Source organism: Nannobrachium achirus (assembly GCF_963921795.1).
Source record: "Nannobrachium achirus genome assembly, chromosome: 9".
Lineage (NCBI taxonomy): Eukaryota > Metazoa > Chordata > Actinopteri > Myctophiformes > Myctophidae > Nannobrachium > Nannobrachium achirus.
In genome coordinates this window covers 40,106,080-40,126,485 of record NC_137818.1, presented here as the reverse complement: position 1 = coordinate 40,126,485, position 20,406 = coordinate 40,106,080, and the positions used below count along the sequence as shown (strand labels likewise).

The following is a 20,406-nucleotide window of genomic DNA, read 5'->3' as shown; positions in this document are numbered from 1 at the left end:
TAGACTCTTCCTTTAATACTTAAATGTAAATAACGTATTTACCACTGAAATCAGTGTTTTAATCAAATGTAAGGGCCAAAGTAAGAAATGTTTTGATAAATGTATTGCTTTGCCTTACTATGATTGCCAAACTTTGCAATGGGTATGCCAATAAAGAGTTTGAATTTTCTAAGTTTAAACATGTATTTTGTAGTAATCTGTTGGCTCTTTAAGTTAATAGTCTTCTAGACACCCAAATGTAAAGAAATGCAAGCTCTTTGGACGACATAGCCATAAATTATAACTCAAGATTGTATTTTTTTCTTGCACGCCATAACTACTGTACAATTTACTGTACTGTCCTACAGTAGATGCAAAGGATGGAGTGGCACGTTACGCGAACACTGATGACCTATTGAATTTAGTTCCCTGTTCTTTCACTGATCGAATGGTCAACAACAGTGACACATAAATTAGCAGGTCACCAATTTCGGTGAAACCGGGGAAGCGTTTCTCTGAAGATGCTGCAGCTCACGTGATCTCACTTGACGTCACACCTGTCACAGAAGAGAAGTCCCTACTCTCGAAGATGGCGACCGCAAAGATGCGAGCTTTTAACAGCATCGCGGTGTCATTTGCCGTATTATTTCTCGGATTATCGATAGGGAAATGCGACGAACAGGTGCCACTGATGCTGTGGACGAGCGAGGGGTGAGGACTTGTGTTTTTTCCTCGTTGTCTTCCATCAATGGTCGCATCCTAGAGCTGACATTGGGACCAGTAGCCTATTCATTTTTGCTAGCTGTGGCTAATACTGCCCCGTTAGCTTAACGTTACTGATGACAGCTGAATGTTAACGTTTATTTTGTTCGTGAGCATTTGCAGTGGAAGATGATCTGATCCCTTTAAAAAATATTATGAAGGGACCTGTGTTGCTAATTTTCTGATACCGTCCATAAGACGCTTGTGCTCCTTTGCCCACCGTGGTGGGGGATGTACTATGTGTGTATCTAATAGCAAATTGTCATTCATTCATTCATTTCTAGATTTAAAGTTAGTAAAGATGAAATGCTTGTCTATGACCAAATTCATGTTTTTTTTCCTATATAGCTCTCTGTCTCTCTCTGTCTTCATTTATGCCCTTATTTAAAAATGAAATACTAAGCAGGGTAATGTCAATGTGATGGTCAGTAATGTGGTGCATGATGGCTGCAGTTTTCAACCTTTTGACAGTGTTGGGCAGTAACTAGTTAGTAGTTACTATTAATATATTACTGTAATATTGATACTTTAACTGGCAACAACTAAGTAGTGTAAGAGATTACTCTGCCAAAACAGTAATATTATTTCATATTACTTTGTAATAAATAGTATATTAAATATCACTTTGGGTTTGTCGGCTGTCTTTTGAAAACATTTCTTTTAAAAGGTCAAGAGAGATTGCTGCAAAATGTTTAGCCATTTTGCTGATTGGTGACTCTTATGATTATATACTCTTGATTCCAAGTAATACGCAATATAATATTACTTAAGGAGTATTATGTAATAATAATAAGAGTAACATATTACTCTCCTGAGTAATATTGCCCAACACTGCCTTTTGAAAATGTGTTGAATCCACCCACCAGGTTCTCCCTGCCGTCCCAGTCACCCCCCACAGCGGGTCATATCGTGGGCCGAGAGCAGCTGAGCTCTTACCTGGAGAAAGCTCTTAGTGTTGGTCCACGGAATGTACTGCTCTTCCTCCAGGACAAGGTATCCACAACTTTACAACATCCCATCGTGCATTGCGCAGAAGGCGAGCGGCATTTCCGGCGCCGCAGCCGAGTGTGATCTACAAGCTCACAACAACGGTTGCATCTGCGACGCGACGTGAGCTTGTATGTCTGCTGTTAACCGGAAGTGTCCCGCAGATAATGCTATAGTAAAGTCTTGCGGAAACAGGTGGATAAACATAGACAAAACTGTTATTCCATTCATGCAGAGCTGTGGTTCTCAAACGTTTTAATTTCAGACCTGTAAGGGTCTATTTGGAACCCTGGAGGTCCCTGGATGCCACTTTGAGAACCACCGATGTGATGTGTATATACTATGACTCCATTCCATTCACACATGCATTGCATTCCCTAATATTTAACCACATAAGCCCTATTTTCAAAAATAGTGAAAATAGCCAACATGTGAGCTTGTAGATCGGCTATTTTTTTTAAGATTGAAAGGCCCCTTTCCAAAAAAAGTACAATTGACTGCACTTGACTCATTCGTGTCTAAGTAGAGGAATATTGTGTAAAGACCTAGCCCCCCACTGAGCACGCCGTCTAAAAGTGGTCTAATAGTGGTATAGATTTGAAAGTTTTTTAGTTGTCTAAACTTAGACTAGACGACTAATAGACTTCTAATAGTCGTCTAAATATAGACCGTCTACATTTAGACGACTATTAGAAGTCTATTAGTCGTCTAGTCTAAGTTTAGACAACTAAAAAACTTTCAAATCTATACCACTATTAGACCACTTTTAGACGGCGTGCTTAGTGGGCTATGAAACCGAGAATCACTGAGACAGAGGAGATCTTATCCTTTGCTCATAATAAATACATAAAAATACCTATTTAATCCAGTGGGGGGATTTCATTTTTACCCAGCTGATTGCTGGCCGAGTGGTCCGACTTGAGCACAGGGGGAGCAGTTGGGGGTTATTTGTCTTGCTCAGGGACACCTCGATAACAAAAATTATGTATGTGCTCTGACTGAGCTCAGTTTATTTATTTGTCTCTTTCTCCTGGTCTCCATAACAGATGAGCATAGAAGACTTCACCATGTATGGAGGGGCCTTTGGGAACAAGCAGGACAGTGTCTTCCCCAACCTCGAGGTGAGGCAATATTATGCACAATGTGAGACACCTGTCTCAATAATCAGATACTGTAGATCAGTGGTTCTCAACCTTTTCAGGCCGCGACCCCCAAAATAATCATATTTTAACTGGGGACGAGCACTAAGAGTTGAGGCATTACATTTTGTTTAACATGATTCAATTGTGAAAATAGCAGATCTAAATGCTCACAACGCCTCGCGTTGCAAGGCGTTGTGAGCATTTAGATCTGCTATTTGCACAATTTCTGCCTCTAATATTTGACAATTTGTCCAATGTTTAATTTGTCATTTTAAAGGTATTAAAAAGTCCTTAAATTGTCACTTTAGAAATTTGCAGATACCCTCTATACACTTAAACTTTATTTTGGTTTGTTTACTTGTTGATTGAGAAAATAATGTTGCACGTTAAGTTAATCACCTGGGGACCCCCCCAAAATAATTTGCGGACCCCTATGGGGGTCCCGACTCAAGATATCTGAGACCGATTGCCTTGTGTCCTTGTGATGTTTCTGCTTCTATTGTTCATGAAATCGCTCTGAAAGTGATTTTGTTGTTTGAAGACAATTTTGTTTCATTCCATCGTGTTGTATTTGTGTCTCATGCCCTGTAGGGGGCTCTGAGGTCCTCTCCCTCTCCCCTGGTGCTTCCTGCCGTGTCCTGGCCAGCCTCTAATGCAGTCATTGGTCAGATCCAGGACCAATTAGAAACCTCCCCTCTCTACATGGATCCCGAAACACTCAGTCAGCTGAGACTCAACGCCTCCTCACCTGCTCTGTTGGTGTTCAGGCTGCCCTATGGCACTGGGTGCGTACACATGCACACACACGTACACACGTATTGCTGGGTTAGCGCATTCATTTTCTTTCTTTTTTTAAGATTTGTTTTTGGGCTTTTATGCCTTTATTGATAGGACAGTAGACTGACAGGAAATGAGGAGAGAGATTATGAGTGACACGCAGAAAAGGTCGCTGGGATCGGGACTCGAACCTGTGACACGCTGAGCCAGATGTGGTATGCGCCTGGACCGGTAGGCCAGCGGGCACCCCCAGCGCATACATTTTTGAATGGCAGAAATAATTAATATGGCAGTCCTGAAATTGTGGTTAATTTAACTTTCATGGAGAGAGTGCAGCATTATAAATAGCATTGTAATAAAATAAAGAAACTTACTTTTAATGTCATATTGACATTTAACACTCTTCCCTTTTTTTGCTATGAAAATAATTGCATTATCCTCTCAATTCCGATCAATTTAATGATGATGATGATGATGATGATGTCATTTATGAGAGGGTGGCCGTGTCAATCTTTAAACAACTGAGCCCACTTTTCACTTGTATTACATCATTATAATAACTACTGGTATGTTTTGCAATGAAATTAATGCACAATATGCTAACTGTTCAATATCATTATATCCACAAGAGGGCGATCACAGCCAATTGTCAGGAACATATTTAATTGTCTGACAACATTCAAGTAGAACTGACCAGGTAAAATAATTGGTCACTCTCTCACTCTCTTTGTAGTTGCCCTCCCGTCCTTAATCAGTTATTTTGCAGTAGTTTAGTTGTCCCCCAAAGTCTCTCAGGCATTGAGTCTTTTTCTTGAGGTGTATTCACATCAAACGGAAAAGAAATGTCACTTGAATTGTGGAGAGGATGTCACTGATTATTGATCATGCTATGAATGTGTTTGGGCTTGTTAGATCCTTCCTCACTTCATTATCTCTGTCCATAATGTGTTTATTCTTTACCTCCTCTGCCTCTTTTTGGTCTCTGCGGCATCTGGTGTCTTGCAGAGCTGATCTGATGTCTGCCAGGGAGATTCTCAGTGGGAATGGTGAGTCTGGGACCTGTTCTGTTACTCTGCCTTTTCATAAATATACAGCAGGGAATACGTTGCTTAAGTGGAAAATGACCTTTAGAAGCAGGGGATATTCAGTTAAAAAATATAAATATGACCTACTCCACACAATAGCTGATTTCTTAATTATTTGATAAAGGCAGCGGTTTCTTCCTTACATATTCATTTAAATAATAGACAGTGTGTTTGGGTAACGGTAATGATGGCTGTGCAACTGTTTCATGATATTAAATGCAAATAATAAATAATGTATTTTTTTAGATGAGGTCATTGGGCAAGTGTTGAGCATCATGAAGACCCAGTCTGTTCCATACACCTCCATCTACACAGCCCTGCGGCCCTCACGGGTGAGAGTGTGTGTGTGTGTGTGTGTGTGTGTGTGTGTGTGTGTGTGTGTGTGTGTGTGTGTGTGTGTGTGTGTGTGTGTGTGTGTGTGTGTGTGTGTGTGTGTGTGTGTGTGTGTGTGTGTGTGTGTGTGTGTGTGTGCCTGCCTGTGTTCATTTGCTCCTTTAAGGAGTTCAGTGATGAATGATAATGGCATCCTTTCTTGTATTCCTCAGTTTTGTGTTACAGTGTCAGTCATGCCATAACGTTTTCTATCTGTTAATGAACCATTTCTCTCCCCTTTTGTCTCCATTATTTCCATCTCTGGTCTTTTGCTTCTGTCATCTCTCTCTGTAGGAGCCAGCGTCTCTGTCCCTGGACGCAGGTCTGGGTGGAGGGCGCTCTCTTCTGCAGTACGGCAGAGGTGGATACAGCGACAGAACGAGAGATCGCATGATGAAGGAGAAAGCTGTGGCCACTTATGGCCCAGTGGAGTTTAAGGTATGCTCGCATCATGGTTAGTTCAATGATTCATGCGGTGTCTCTCCTGGCTTAATTATTGAGGCCCACACCTAAAGGCAGGTACAAACTACAAGATATTGAAGTGGTCGGGGACTCATCGGATCGTATTTCAGTATTTCACACTACATGAGTGTCTTTCTGAAATCGGCCGTCATAATATCGTTGTGGTTTTCACTTACACGATTGATCGCCGAGAAGGGATCACACAGTGTAGGACATTTCACAGGACTCATAGCCGAGTTGTAGACGAGAGCAAGCCTGTTTTCTTTTATTTTTAAGTCTGTGTTTCTGGCCAATGGGACATTTGCAGCATGAAGCTCAGTAAATGGTTGATGTTTGGTTTGTGCGCTCACTCTTTGTGTAAAACTGTTAAAACCAGACAATGAATTGAAATATGGGGATTAATAATTAAACATATGTTTATAATCTCTTAGTGCAACAGGATTATACCACATGGCAATAAATGCAATTTATTGGTCCATTTGTCACCATATGAAATTCTGTAATCCCAGATGGACTTGGATTTTGTTGTTGAAGATATTATTTGATAAATCAAAAAGTGTTTTGTTTTGAATCTAAATCTGATCCACTCGGATAGGGATTAAAAGTTTAGAAATCTTGGGCCCAGTTGAACGCTTTGCCTCCTGAGCCAAATATGGCACACTGAAAGAGACTGTGTTCTCTATCAAGTTGATTTCTCTCGACATCCATTCCAAACTTTCTCTGTGTGGTTATTTACCGTGTTTCTTTCTCCAGGAGGGGGAGAACCCCTGCATCCTCCTGTGGGCACGAAACCTCTCAGTGAGCATCCTGCGAGGAGGTCGTTGGGAGGGTCATGACCTGACCCCTTCCACCTTTGGGGAGGGCGTCAAGCCTAAGCTCCATGGCTCCATCTGTGACCAAACCAAATCAAGGTAATTGACTTGTCAGTAGGTTAGCTTTGTACCAGTTTATTCTCATTGATTATATTTAGGCCAAAGGCTTGACACTTAAAGGTTGGTTACCTGGTCTAATGACCAATTTCCCTTCAGGGATTGATAAAGCCAGGCCATCTCATCTTAAATGTGACATGTTCAACAACGCTGTCTAAAGTGTTTTTTTCTTTTTTTCTTCTTTTTTTTAATCAAAATCTACATTCTTCGTGATATTGTGTTGATGTCTGTCTCCACTTCTCTCTTAACCTAATTTCTTGTTTTCTCATCATATCAGGCTGGTCCTGAACTATGAGGGTGTCCTTGGCCATAACGACTTCAAACTTATGTAAGTGTGCCCAGCAGACATACAGCCAAACTCACACAGACACAAACATAAACACACTATCAGAGCTTCTATCTACAAAGCCATATCCACTTAAGCCCTATAGAAAATAGCTGATCTACAAGCTCACAATGCGGCTAACATAACGGTCCCATAATAGGGACAGCAGGTTGAAAGTGGGTAAAATAATTTGTTGAAAAGCGTATACTAAGTATTGTGTACATTTGTGCAATCTGCAGCTTTGCGATGAGCCAGAGCCACTATAAGGTGTCCGCACGCCGCTGGTTCACACTCGACACCGTGGAGCTGGAGTACGACGGGACCAAAGCCATGTTCAACGGCAGCCGGAGCATCTACGCCCCAGCCGAGTACTCCTACCGCTGTGAGGCTGTCAGCAGCTTCCGCTGGCCTGCCCTGGTCCCGCGTACGGCCAAAGACCCGGCCAATCAGTGGCGAGTCTCCTTTGAGGACTTCCAGGTGAGCGAAGTGCATTTTGGGCTTTGTTAATATAACACTACACTAAGCAGTTAAGCAGTGGTTCCCAAGCGTTTTACTGTAGCTCGGAGACCCAAAAGAGAAATTAGACGTTTGCCCGGGACCCGAACTAGTGAAAATAGCAGATCTACAAGTGCGTAACGGGTCACTTTGAGCCACATTGCAAGTTTGTAGATCGGCCATATTCACTACTTCTTAAGTGTTATCTTGTATTTATGGAATATCTTGTAGGAAAATAAAAAAATGTTTTTTACTTGAGTCGTGACCCATAAAAATTGTTCCGTTTGGGAAACAGTGCACTAAAGGATACCATGTTAGCCATTGTAATATTTCTTATCTATCTGCCCTCCTTATATTCTGCTCCTTGTTGACATCTCAACCCTTCACATTCACCTCTCTCTCTCTCTCTCTCTCGCCATCCATCCATCCATCCACCCACAGATCCAGGGCTTTAACGTGACAGGAAGTGACTTCTCCTATGCCAGCGACTGTGCAAGCTTTTTCAGCCCGGGCATCTGGATGGGACTGATGACCAGCTTCCTCATGGTGCTGGTGCTCACTTACGGCCTGCACATGATCATGCAGCTCCGCACCATGGACCGCTTCGACGACCCCAAGGGCCCCGCCATCTCTGTGCCCCAGACGGAGTAAACCCCAGGTCATGCAGCTTGCACGGTGCATTTCCCTGCTTCAGCCTGATTTATTTGTGTGCTGGTGTCACGCACAGAAGATGGCATGTCTACAAGCTCACAACGCATCATGCGTTGTAGGTTTGTAGATTGGGTCATTTCTGCACGCAAACAAAGTATAAATAAGGTATCATTGTTTACTATCCGTTGCATTCCGTGTCTCCCTTCTCTCTCTGTCTCTGTCCTCTGCTACTGCATTCTAGGGCATTCACGAATAGTGATTTTTAGTATTTGAATTATTCGACCTCAAAGTATTCGAATAGTCGAATATTCGACAGGACTCGCCAAACTAGCCAAACTGTCAAGTAAGCAAGAGGCGAACATTGTGAAAATAGCCGATCTACATGCTCACAACGCCTCGCGTTGCGAGGCGTTGTGAGCATGTAGATCTGCTATTTTCACAATATTTATCTGTGGAACCGAGTCACATTAAATGTAATACCTACAATTCCAATTGTAGGTATTACAACCCCTGGTATAGAGCATTAACACATTTATCCACCAGGGGCATTGACAACTCATTCTTATGACCTCCTATCTAGCCAAGCTTTAAAGAGAAAACAATACAAAAATTTTAAATAAGCAAATATTCGACTTCGGTGAACAACGTCGAGTAGGGACTTTGATATTCGAATATTTGGTGAATGCCCTGCTGCATTCCTGTACTTTCACACTTCCTTGCTCTCTTCCATACATTCCACTCTTCCATCCATCTGTAGGTAGATATACTGTACTAGTAATCACATGCTGGTATTGACCATATTCACACAGACACTTATGTCATAGTTGAGGAGTGGATATCCCTACCCTGTCTGGGGTGTATGGCGGAACAGCAAAAGGGCCATTCTGTGAATAGGGTCAATTGTCAAAAGTTGTCTTCAGATTTTGAAAGGGGGCGTCTCGGTATAGTCTACATGCATCATTGCTATCCTGTTCATAATGTAAAAGATACGCTGAAAGTTATGCGAAGATTCTAAAATATTCAATCAGTCAGGATGAATATTTATCACCCAAAGGGATATCATTTGTACATAGAGGGACAAAGTATATGACTTGACATGTGTCACGTTAAAAAATATATTTATTTGTGAATTTGTTTTTTTGGACCTGTGCTTCATAGTGTTTGTGTTTACAGTAGTCTTTGTGTGATGATATGTGTAAAAATTTAGAAATAAATACAATAAAGATCCTTAACTGAGTTTGCTTAAAGCTGAGCTCACACACTCACAGTTTTACAATCCTAACCGATTTTGAAATCGAGTTTGTGTGACGTAAATACGGATAATCTAAGATTATTTTCTCTATAATCTTAAACACGACAAGATTGTGGCATTGAAGTACTGTTGATCAAGGGTAGATTTGGATGAAGGAGAGTCAACCTGGATGGATTATCTACAGTAAATGTTTGAACCTAACATTGACAATGTAAATTCCATATCAGCTCAGCAATTTTTCATGGGATTTGTTTTTATTTTTGCAAGCATTGTAATGAGCTACAGTGCGGTAGATAATGGCTCATTTATCATGACTGTCACTGAACAAAGCACTGGACTAAGTTTAATGCGGGTAAAAGAAGATTGTTTTTTCTGTTAAATTTTTTTTTTTGTATGATTTGAGTTGTAGTGAATGTTATTGATGAGAGGTCTTGATTGTGGTTCTGTGTTGTACTGCTGCTGTGAACCAGTAAAACATGTGGAGATTTTCCATGTCTCTCAACAACTTTGTGTCCCGTATTGTTTCCTGTATTACAAATTAATTGAAAATAACTTTGTTAAAGTACCACCTCTCTAGTTAGTAGTTATTTGACAACAGAAGTAGGATGATGATTGGGTATGGCTGAATGTAAGAGTATGGCTTACAATTAAGCTGTTCATTTTCCTTTTTAAATCCTATCGTTTAATCATTATTGTATTCAGTGTACCAAGGTTCCCACGGTTAAAAGATTGCAGTAAAAAAAAAAAAAAAAAAAAGTCACATTATAGTGCTTACAGTTACAGGCAGATGTTTCTGTTTGCCAGCCAGCAGGAGATAGGAGAGATGATGACGCTGTCACAACAATAATCAGTAATAGACAAGGCTGGGAACAACAAATGATTAATGTGTGTATTGAACTGTGTGAGAGACCATGTGGAAATACACAAGCGCCGGTGATACAGAAACACATTTGAATCTTTGGTGTTTCACACCAAAGTACAATGTGTGCATTAGCATGATACAGTAAGTTATAACCAAGGAAACCACAAGTCCCCTTATCAGCCTGTCACACAGCAAACCATGGAGAGCTACAGTAAGTATTACAGTATACCACCCACACTGCATTCAATGTTGGTATGGACTTGCATAGTAACATCTCATCCTTTTCGAGGGCCTTCATAGGGTGACCCGATGAAGAACCCATATGAGACCAACATCTTCAGTTTCTACAAAATAAATATGTTACCATGTGAGAAGGTGTGCAGGTTCTCGACTTGTAACTCTTGTAGAAATAGCGAGATTTACCCTTTTCAACCCAGAACTGGTTAATGTGCATGTGGTGGTCAAACCACGCTATAGGCTGCAATGACAGCCTGACAGCATGTCACAGTTTAGAACCCCGCTCTTCACGACCTTTGCTGCATTTCTGTCTCCCCATTTCCTGTCAGTCTACTGTCCTATCGACAAAATATTAAAAATCTTCTACTTCTATAAAGTGAGGGTATTATGTATCATTGCTACTTTCAGTGCAAGAGGCGTTTTGGAATGCTGGATGTTGATTGTACGTGAGAAGCGGGGAATCTCAATGTGGTAGCTTATGGCACATAATCTACAGTATGTAAGCCTGGCATGGTCATATTAATATCACTGATTCGTCTGGTTTTCAGGCTAACAGTATGTAACTGACCCATGAAGAAAAGAGAGGTTGAAGTGATGAAAATTCTCCTTTATTGTCCTGTATACATTATGTTGTTATTAGACATCACAATGAAAATAACCACTGATGTGCAGATACACTACTTGCATCAAGAAACTATGAAAGGTAACAATTACAAAAACATAAAAAAGCGTTTTAGCTGTCGATTTCATTACGTCATGTTGCAGTAGACAATATCACACAGACTAAAATACCACGTTTGTGGACATGACTGCCAAATATCAACACTGTATAAGGCTACAGACATCATTATCGTCGACCTTCATACACGTAATAATAAATAAAGTGCACATGTTATCATAATACACACACACACACACACACACACACACACACACACACACACACACACACACACACTCACACTCACACGCTTCAGTGCAAACTCTATGAAGACGCACGTCTACTCTTCCCACTCACTGCATCAAGATGCTGTTGCAGAGACAGCAAAACGCATAGCATCAAAGGTGAGAAAAACGTACAGAGCCACAAACCATTCAGTGTGCCCTGTGCTGGCAAATACACTCCATAAACACTGCAGAAGAAAACAACTTTATGGAAGTTGCAATTTGTTTTGTAATTATTATCATTCCTTTTTAAGGAGTAATATGTAATAAGTAACATATTACTCTCCTGAGTAATATTGCCCAATACTGCCTGGCAGTCACTGGGGCTATGTGAGGCCAGCCGAGGTATTGTTCTGCCTAGGCACGTCATGCATTCAGTCATACTGTAAGCCTGCAGAAAGATGGTAGCGTCGCCTCAGTGGCAGCTCAGTCAAGCGCACATGCACCAAATGTATGAACCTGCGGTTCCTCCCGTACTGAGCGGGATTACTATTGCAACAACACATCATCTGTAGGATAAAACTAATCTATAACATGAGGACAATGTGTCAGCCCCATTGACTTCCTATTGAATAGGTACAGCGGTGGCCAAAAACTATAGAGGAGCGAGCTTGTTGCCGGAACGTTCCCAGTTCAATTCCGAGACCAGGAGGAAAAATCTTGGTGGGGAAGTGATTGGTCACTACTCAACACTCCCCAACACAGCTGAAGTGCCCTTTAGCAAGGCACTGAACCCTGACTGCTCCAGTGCAGCTGTTCAGTTGCCAACAGTATAAGACTGTGGTTGTACTGGTCAGCTCCCAGGTTTTAATGTGTCATTGTGTGTGTGCAGGGCTTTGCTGAAAATAAGCACTCTAGCTTAGCTAATTAAAGTATAAAGGATCATAAAGTAAATAAAGGATTCCATTATAAAAAGTTAAATATTAAAAAAATATATAAAACCTACTGTACGTGAAAATAATGCATGGACGTACTTCTTTGGCATACTGGCAGCATGCAGAAGACATTTGGTGCTGATCGGTCCAGCCGTTTGCAAAATTAGCTCCAAACACACGCATGCACACGGCCGCGTATGTAGGTATGTATAGGTAGGTAGCTGTGTGTGTGTGTTTAAGTCCGTAGCCCAATCAGGGACCAGCATTTCTGGCAACGTCATCATTAACAGCCAATGAGGGACCAGCATTCCTGGTGATGCCAGTGGTGAGCGCACCTCATGGCGCGCTCTGCTGGTGCACTAGTAGGCCATACATGGCCTACTTGTGCACAAGGAGCAAGTTGGCACCTCGACAGAGTTCAAACTAGTAATCGTCCATTCAGAGGGTTGGAGGAAGTTGGAGTCAGTCATTTTGATGTGTTAGTGCCCTCTTGTGTAAAGTCAGCTGCAGGTCAATATGGAGGTTAGGACGAAGAGGACGAGGTTGATTGAGACCTGTTGTGTGGATGTGCCTGACTTTAACCGAACTTCCACAGGGTAGTGGTCACTGACATCCAAGGCCTGAAAAGATTTACAACAAAAAAGAAAACGTTATTAATCAACTAGAAAGATGCAATTCACCCTTTGTTAGCCTTCTGGTTGGTCCCTGACTGACCAACCAGCAGGCTCTATCTGTCTTGTCCCGCCCTGGTTCCGACTTTTTTATGTTGAATTTGCTAAAACATGATCTTTGGAGAAATAAAAACATTTAAAAACATGCTGAGTCACTATACTGCCACTGAGCAGCTCCATTTTAGTGAAACCAAGTTTGAAATTAGAATTGACCACACAGAATAACAATATGAAGCAACTGAATTGAAATGGTCGTGGATGGAGTGTCCCACCACCACGTGTCCCACCAAGACACAGCAACCAATCGGTGTGAAGAGGGGCGGGACAATTAGCGAGACTTGAAAAGGCATAAAGGGTGAATTGGAAATTGGTTGCCGTGACACGAATTTCGCTAATGAATTTCGTCAGCCATCTCCATATTTGGGAAAAATAAAAAAATTAATCATAGTCAATGGAGAACATTAATTCATGAATACATTTATATAAATTAAACTATATAACGTATCTCTCAGAAAAATACCACGCATGCATGTCCCGATGAAACCGGTCGATTTGACATAATTATGGCCCAAGTGCCTGCCACCAAAACTGTGGGAGGAGTAGCGCGGCAAAAAAAGTTTACTTAGGAGACGCTGGAAGATGTACTATAGTCTGGTTGCCCTGCTGTATAGACTAAACTTGTACAAAGATACAAGAGAGTACTATACAATTCAATACAATGTGTTGTATGTGTTACCTGTTCCTCTGTCAGACGGTATTCCTTCTGGAAGTTGAAGGGTTCGGCAGATTGAGGCACAATGGCTTTGGCAAAGGGTTCCCCATGCACAACGATCCTATTAGAACACACAGAGTCAAAGTCATTGTCTCACATGGGTGTTTCTTTAGACAGGAACACTATTTAATGGGGCGGTAATAAACTGTAACAAAGAGGCATACAGTATTAATGCGTTGCTTTGCATTAAGTCATATTTCATACTTTTCACAACCCAATTTCATTTAGTAAAAATGCTATGATAGAAATTCTCCAAATAATGTAGATTTCTTTTTCTTTATTATTGAAATTAAAACAATCCTTAGGATAAAGTGTATTGAAATTATTATTATTTTCCAAACTAAATAGAGACAAAGAGATTAAAAGCAGCAGCTCAAACATTTTCCTGCATTGAAATAATAACCAATAGTTAAGCCAAAAGGACATAGCATACAACTCATCATGACACAATTGTCCTATTTAACTGTAGGATGTGATAAAATTACAATAATTGAATATTCTTTATTCTATGGTACCGTTCATACATAGATTGTAGTTTTAAAAATCAGCATTATAAACAGAATTAGGTTATAAGAATGTACAGAGTAAAAAAGTAAAATCATTTAAATTTGAATTTGAACTCAATTAACACTAGGGATTTTACTGCGCAAAGATGAGACGATAGAAAAAGAAAATGAGGAACATCTTTCTGGAATGTGCCTACCTGTCGTAGGTACAGCTGGTAGACTCTCTGACCGTGGTGTCTTTCTTGTCTGGGATCAGCCAGATGAAGGAACTATCAGTAAGTAGGCGAACATTCTTCCTGTTCTTCTTGGCCAGGTAGCCACAGTCAGCGTTGAAGTCCCCGAGGAACATCACATTCTGCACACAATGCACACACATTTATGACACACTTAAATATAAGATGCAAATTGGGAATCCATGCTACTGTATAACCAGCCATGCAATACCTGTTGTACACATTGTCGGAGTAAACATTGTACCCATCATGGGCAGTGAGAGCCTATATATATACTGTGTATGTGCGTATGTACGTACATACATACATACATACATACATACATACATATATATATAAATTATATATATATACTAGTGTTGTTATGGTGCTTATGAGTGCATGTGTTGTGTGTGTGATGTGCATGCTTGTACGTGCATGTGAGTGTTGCTTAATGTCTATCCATAACTAGATATTCAACTTGATGTAACAAGACGGAACAAGATCCTGTAATACTGTAGAGAGAGAGAAGAAACTTTGGTTTCATTCTACTGTCAAACATTGTTTCTCAAGAGAAACTGGCTGTAATTCAACTTGATGTTTAGTTGATAGATGAGATGGGGATTTTTGTTTTAAAAATGTCCGCATTTGTTTCCTTGTCATTAATCCTCAGTTTGATACTCTTCCTCATACCTTTACCATTTGTTCACCTCAAACTGTGATGTATTCATCAGTGCCAGTTTACTTCTCTTTTCCACCAGTTATTTTTATTTTATGTGATGGAGATATAGGACAACAGCTGTAGCAAAACAGTATCTAAGTACTCGTTCATAGATAAGTATATATACACAATTATTTTCCCCCAGTAGTCTAAATTCTGTCAATTCCCAGCACTGGTTCCTATACTGGGTCAGTCGCCGCTGACCCTCCACTGGGGTCCCGCGGTGCCTATCGCGGACCACCGCTGCGGCCGCCCCGGGGTTGGCGGCAAGGGACCCCCGCTGATACCGTATTATTACCAATTAGTAGCCCGGGCGTTTATTTAGCAAAATCGATGTGGACCCCAGGCGGCTATTGGTAACAGGCTTTTATTTATTTTGGCACTGGCCAGCACTGGATGTTTTTTTTATCAAACTATATAATATTATTTTAATTATTAGGAACACCAAGAAAGAAAGTCCTATCGCGGACCTCCGCTGCGGCCGCCCCGGGGTCGGGACCCCCAGGGTGGCATCCCCCGGCCCTGGCTCGGCCAGGGAGGGGTCCGTGGACCGCCGCTCCTCAGGGGGGGTCCCCGGGGGTCCCTTGCCGCTGATAACGTATATTACCAATTAGTAGCCCGGGCGTTTATTTTGCAAAATCGATGAGGACCCCGGGCGTTTAAAAGAGACCAGACGGCTATTGTTATATATATATATATATATATATATATATATATATATATATCCACAAGTTTCCAACATCCCATCGTGCATTGGGCAGAAATTGGACGGAGCTTCCGGAGCCGCAGCGGAGTGTGATCTACAAGCTCACAACGGCTGCTTCTGCGACGCTACGTGAGCTTGTATGTCTGCTGTTAACCGGAAGTGTGGTGCAGTGTGGTGCAAAACATTCTCCAGTAAATTCCCGCGGAAACAGGTGGATATATATATATATATCTATACTATAGTTTTGCGAATGTCTGAGTGTCTGAGTGTCTGTCACAGCGTTTCTCCTCAGTGGCTGGAGCAATTGATCTGAAATCGCATCACCATAAGCATATGAACACACCTTACATAACTGTGAAGCCCGTTTGTCACTTTCACAAATCGTATGCTGTATATTAGCATTTTTATGGTGTATCTACTATTTATTCTGCATCTAGCATGAGGCACATCTATTCTGCATCTAGCATGAGGCAAAATGTTTAACCAGCTCTGTGTGTGTGTGTGTGTGTGTGCAGGCAGGCGGGTGTGTGTGCAGGCGGGGGGGCGGGCGGGGGGACAGTATCTCTGTAGCCATTAAACGAAACGGGTTTCTTACATTGATGCTCCTACATCATGCAAGCACCAGTTAAAGTTACTTTCCATCCCTCATATACTGTATGCACAGTGCACATCCCATAACCCACACACTGCACATCATTTTGGAGCTCATATCTTTGAACGGGTAAGGGCTAGTATATATAATGATTATTATTGGTAAATGGTACATTGGTGTAGGCATTCTTTTCTTACATCAGTTTTCCACTTTCTTCTGACATCCTGAAACACATCATAGAGAGCGTCAATCTCTCTGGTTGCATTGGACGGAGAGGTGTGTTGGGGGATCAGGACAAACTCCTTTATGACTGAAAAGAGCGATAGGAGAGGGTCAGAGCGTTGGAAAGACAGAGAAAGAGGATGAGAGACAGAGAGGCAGGAAGTAATGCCACATGGGTGAACACTTGTCCAGTGATTTTACCAGGGGCGTCACAAGGGGGGGAAAAGTGGGACTGAGTTACTAGGGCCCGGTGGAGGGGCCTTAAACTATTGAAAAATAGCAGACATACAAGCTCACAGCGCGGCACCGAGTGCCGCGCTGCAAGCTTGTAGATCTGCTATTTTTGAAAAGTTGTGAAAACGTGTGCAAATCTTTGAATATATGTATTCTTTAAGCAAACATTTGTAACTCAAATTTTGCTTCTGGGGGGTCCCTGGAACTAAATATTTTGAGATGGTGGTCCGTGGCCAAATACATATCATTTTGGGGGTCCTTCACATGAAAAGGTTTGAGCAACACTGACATAGGAACATAGGTTTTTCAAAAAGGATTTGAAATATTCAACGACTTGCACAAATTTTCAAGGTTTTTCAAAAATAGCAGCGCAGCACTTGGTGCCGCGCTGTGAGCTTGTATGTCTGCTATTTATCAATAGTTAAAGCACAAAATGTGAGTGAATCTTTGTACCCAGGACCCAGAATTTGGTGTGACAACCCTGGATTTTCAGCAGGTCCTGTTGAAATTCTTTATAATAGTGTGGTCACCTGTTGTGGGCGCTTTAACGCGGATGCAGAAAGGTTCTCTTGCGAAAGCATCGATGTCTCCTGGGCGAGTGTCAGGGTACTGGTACTGACCGGTCACCCTCACTGTTCCAGTTCTGTACACATACATACACAAGACAAGCAAAATATCTTTATGTTGACTGATTATAATTTTCATATCTTCACAGGGGCTGGGTATAGAGTGAGTGGCTGGTAATGAGAGGTAGCAGGACAACAGGTACAGATAGACAGTCACCCATATAGGTATTAGGAACATATGCATGTGTCGTGTACATACTACTGTGCACGTGCACATGTGCATTCACTGCACAACACACTGTGTATTCTCGTATATTAGTTTCTGCAATACATGCATTTCAAATACTCTAGTGAGCTTTCATATTCACAGTGCACCCTGATAAGGAACACAATTCAGTCTCTGATGCCATTGTTAGGTCCAGAGTGCCAGAGTGGAGATTTATCAAAGCTGTAAAGCCAATAAATTACATCAATTCCTATATAGTATAGGCCAGGGCATCAGGGCCGGCTCTAGGATTCTGGTGGCCCTAAGCAAGATTGTTTTTGGTTGCCCCCCAAAACCAGGGGTGAAAGTGTCTTGAAGTTCTTGCCAGAACTCCCAGAGATGAAAATCAGGGACACTTCTTGGCCATGGCTGAATAATAATCATGAAATATATATGGACACACACACGCAGGCACGCCATGGCTGAATAAAATCATGAAATATATATGGACACACACACACACACACACACACACACGCAAGCACGCACGCACGCACACGCACACAGTTACATTGTGTTTTGCTCACCTGTACACAAACACATACTGCTCCTGGTAGGTGGGAGATCTGCCCAGTCTCTCACTGGACACTGCATCATATTTATGATCGCTGTCATACCTGAGATGACCAGGTGACAGAAACACACAGTTTAATAGCTGGATTATGAGGGAAGAACAAAAACACTGTGGAAATAGTGTCTGGGTGAGAACATATGGATGAGAGTATTGTCAAACTGTGTGCGTGCGTGTCCATAGTTCATTACCTGTTGAGCTGAGCTAGCAGCAGTGGCAAGGCCTTTTGCTTGGTGTCTCTCACTTCTTGAAGCAAGCATAAATCATAGCGAGCTATGATCTACACACACACACACACACACACACACACACACACACACACACACACACACACACACACACACACACACACACACACAGCTGGATTAGATGGTGATTAGACGTTGATAAGAAATGTGCAATTTAGTTTTGTGTCGTTTACTTTAGTTTCAATAGTGAAAAGCTATTTAAAAAAAGCACTGAATTACATATGTGCTTTGGCCATCTTCTCTATATTGAAGAAATGACTCACCTTCTTTAATTTACAGAAACGAGAAGACACAATACTTAAATGACAAATCATGGGAAGAAGTGACACATACCAATCATGCAGCTTTGATAAAGCAAACAACACAAGTGTCTTACCGAAAACATCTGACATTAAGTACAATTATGAGCTTACCCTGACAAGTGTGTGCATGACTTTGGCATTGGTGGACTTAGACTCGCCAAAACTATGGAGGTTGAAGGCACAGATTCTGAAATCAGACTTCCCTAAAATACCACACACACACGAGAGGACCAGCAGGAAGAGGAGAGTGGAAGAAACAGACTCCATAATGCTGAGCTGTAGAAAAACAAGATAAGCAACTTTAGTGTATGTTCATATGCACATGGTAATTTCAAGAAAGAAACCTCTGCGATGTATCAAACTCTCCCCTGCAATTCAAAAGGAACAACACACGCAAACTACCACACTGCACAACCTGCTACCATATATACATTACAGTAGTGCACACACAGGTTACAATTCTCATTCTTCACAAATGCAGAAGCTGTAAGACTATATGTGACTGCTGCTGCCCTGCCTTGTCAAATGAGGAACACTCATTTGTAGTTTCAGGGGCCAATTTAAAACACTATTGTTTACTCTGAGCAAGTCAAGACAGGGAGTACTGATCTGCCACCAGATAGCAAAAATATGTTGTCAGTAGAGATACAATCACTGTAGGTCCCAACCCTGACAAACTATTCTCATCCTGTGATCAAGAAGCATTTAGCAGGATCAACATTTCCACCCTAGATGGGGGCAATTGCACTATATTTCATAGCTCTCCTTAGTTCCAGCCAATAAATAGTGCATTGTACAATATTATACATCATAAATGTTTTTTTTAGTACATGAGACGTGAAGTATACATGTATCACACACATACTGCACTGTATGTGTATATCACTCACACACACACAAATAAACAGTTCATGTTACAAGTCTCCTACCACACAAGGAATGTACGTCCTTCACTTGAGCTCTTTCCAAGAAGGAAATAGGCAGATTAGGCACACGTCAAGTTCAACCTGTTTTATAGCAACAACAGTAACAACAACACATTTTCCCCATACTCACCCCTTGAACGATTCTTACTTATGTGTGGGTTTCTCTCTCACTTCCTCATACTGTATGTGAAACTCCCTTCCTATGGGAGGGACCTGTCTGTTTTAAACTTAGGTCCCTCCTCTTTCTCTGTGTGGAAAGTGTTATGCAAAGTTAGGGTCTTGCAGTCACAGAGAGTGAAGAAAGGAGACACCCCCCGGCACCCACCCAGTGCCCACACATTAAACTCTCTCTCTCTCTCTCTCTCTCTCTCACACACACACACACACACACACACACACACACACACACACACACACACACACACACACACACACACACACACACACACACACACACACACACACACACACACTTTTCAGTTTTCATGGTATACAACACAAACATCATCACACAGTTGGGTAATCCTAGGCCTGCAGCATCCCTAGGGACTTCTAAATAAAGCCGATAAAAAATCAAAGCCAAAAAAAAACATTCTGGGGTTCTTGTTCCAAATAAAGGATGAAATTAATCTGTCTAATTGTTTAAACGTTGCTTTTGATATGAATATAGGGATCATTTGGAAGAGATAGAGAAAGTTTTCCAGCTTTATATGTGGAAACATAAAAGGGTCCTATGTTTCCATATGTCCTATGAA

At 41.5% G+C, this 20,406-nt stretch overlaps 2 protein-coding genes across 2 annotated transcripts; one reads left to right on the top strand and one right to left on the bottom strand.

The window, feature by feature from the left end:
- Positions 1 to 568: 568 nt before the first annotated feature.
- atp6ap1a (ATPase H+ transporting accessory protein 1a) lies at positions 569 to 7,995 on the top strand (the record flags this gene model as incomplete). The annotated part of the gene is made up of 11 exons (XM_080733685.1): positions 569 to 690; positions 1,608 to 1,734; positions 2,775 to 2,849; positions 3,462 to 3,655; positions 4,653 to 4,693; positions 4,979 to 5,064; positions 5,399 to 5,542; positions 6,320 to 6,477; positions 6,773 to 6,823; positions 7,060 to 7,297; positions 7,757 to 7,995. 11 exons carry the CDS (start codon positions 569 to 571, stop codon positions 7,964 to 7,966), a joined length of 1,446 nt encoding a protein of 481 aa, XP_080589811.1. The 3' UTR covers positions 7,967 to 7,995.
- A 2,987-nt stretch (positions 7,996 to 10,982) lies between these two features.
- On the bottom strand, positions 10,983 to 19,821 carry dnase1l1 (deoxyribonuclease I-like 1). Its single transcript, XM_080733359.1, has 9 exons — positions 19,782 to 19,821; positions 18,837 to 19,001; positions 18,367 to 18,455; positions 18,132 to 18,221; positions 17,304 to 17,416; positions 16,515 to 16,627; positions 14,284 to 14,441; positions 13,545 to 13,641; positions 10,983 to 12,757 (listed from the first exon to the last, which is right to left on the bottom strand). Exons 2-9 carry the CDS (start codon positions 18,990 to 18,992, stop codon positions 12,638 to 12,640), a joined length of 936 nt encoding a protein of 311 aa, XP_080589485.1. The 5' UTR covers positions 18,993 to 19,001; positions 19,782 to 19,821; the 3' UTR covers positions 10,983 to 12,637.
- Between the last annotated feature and the right edge of the window lie 585 nt (positions 19,822 to 20,406).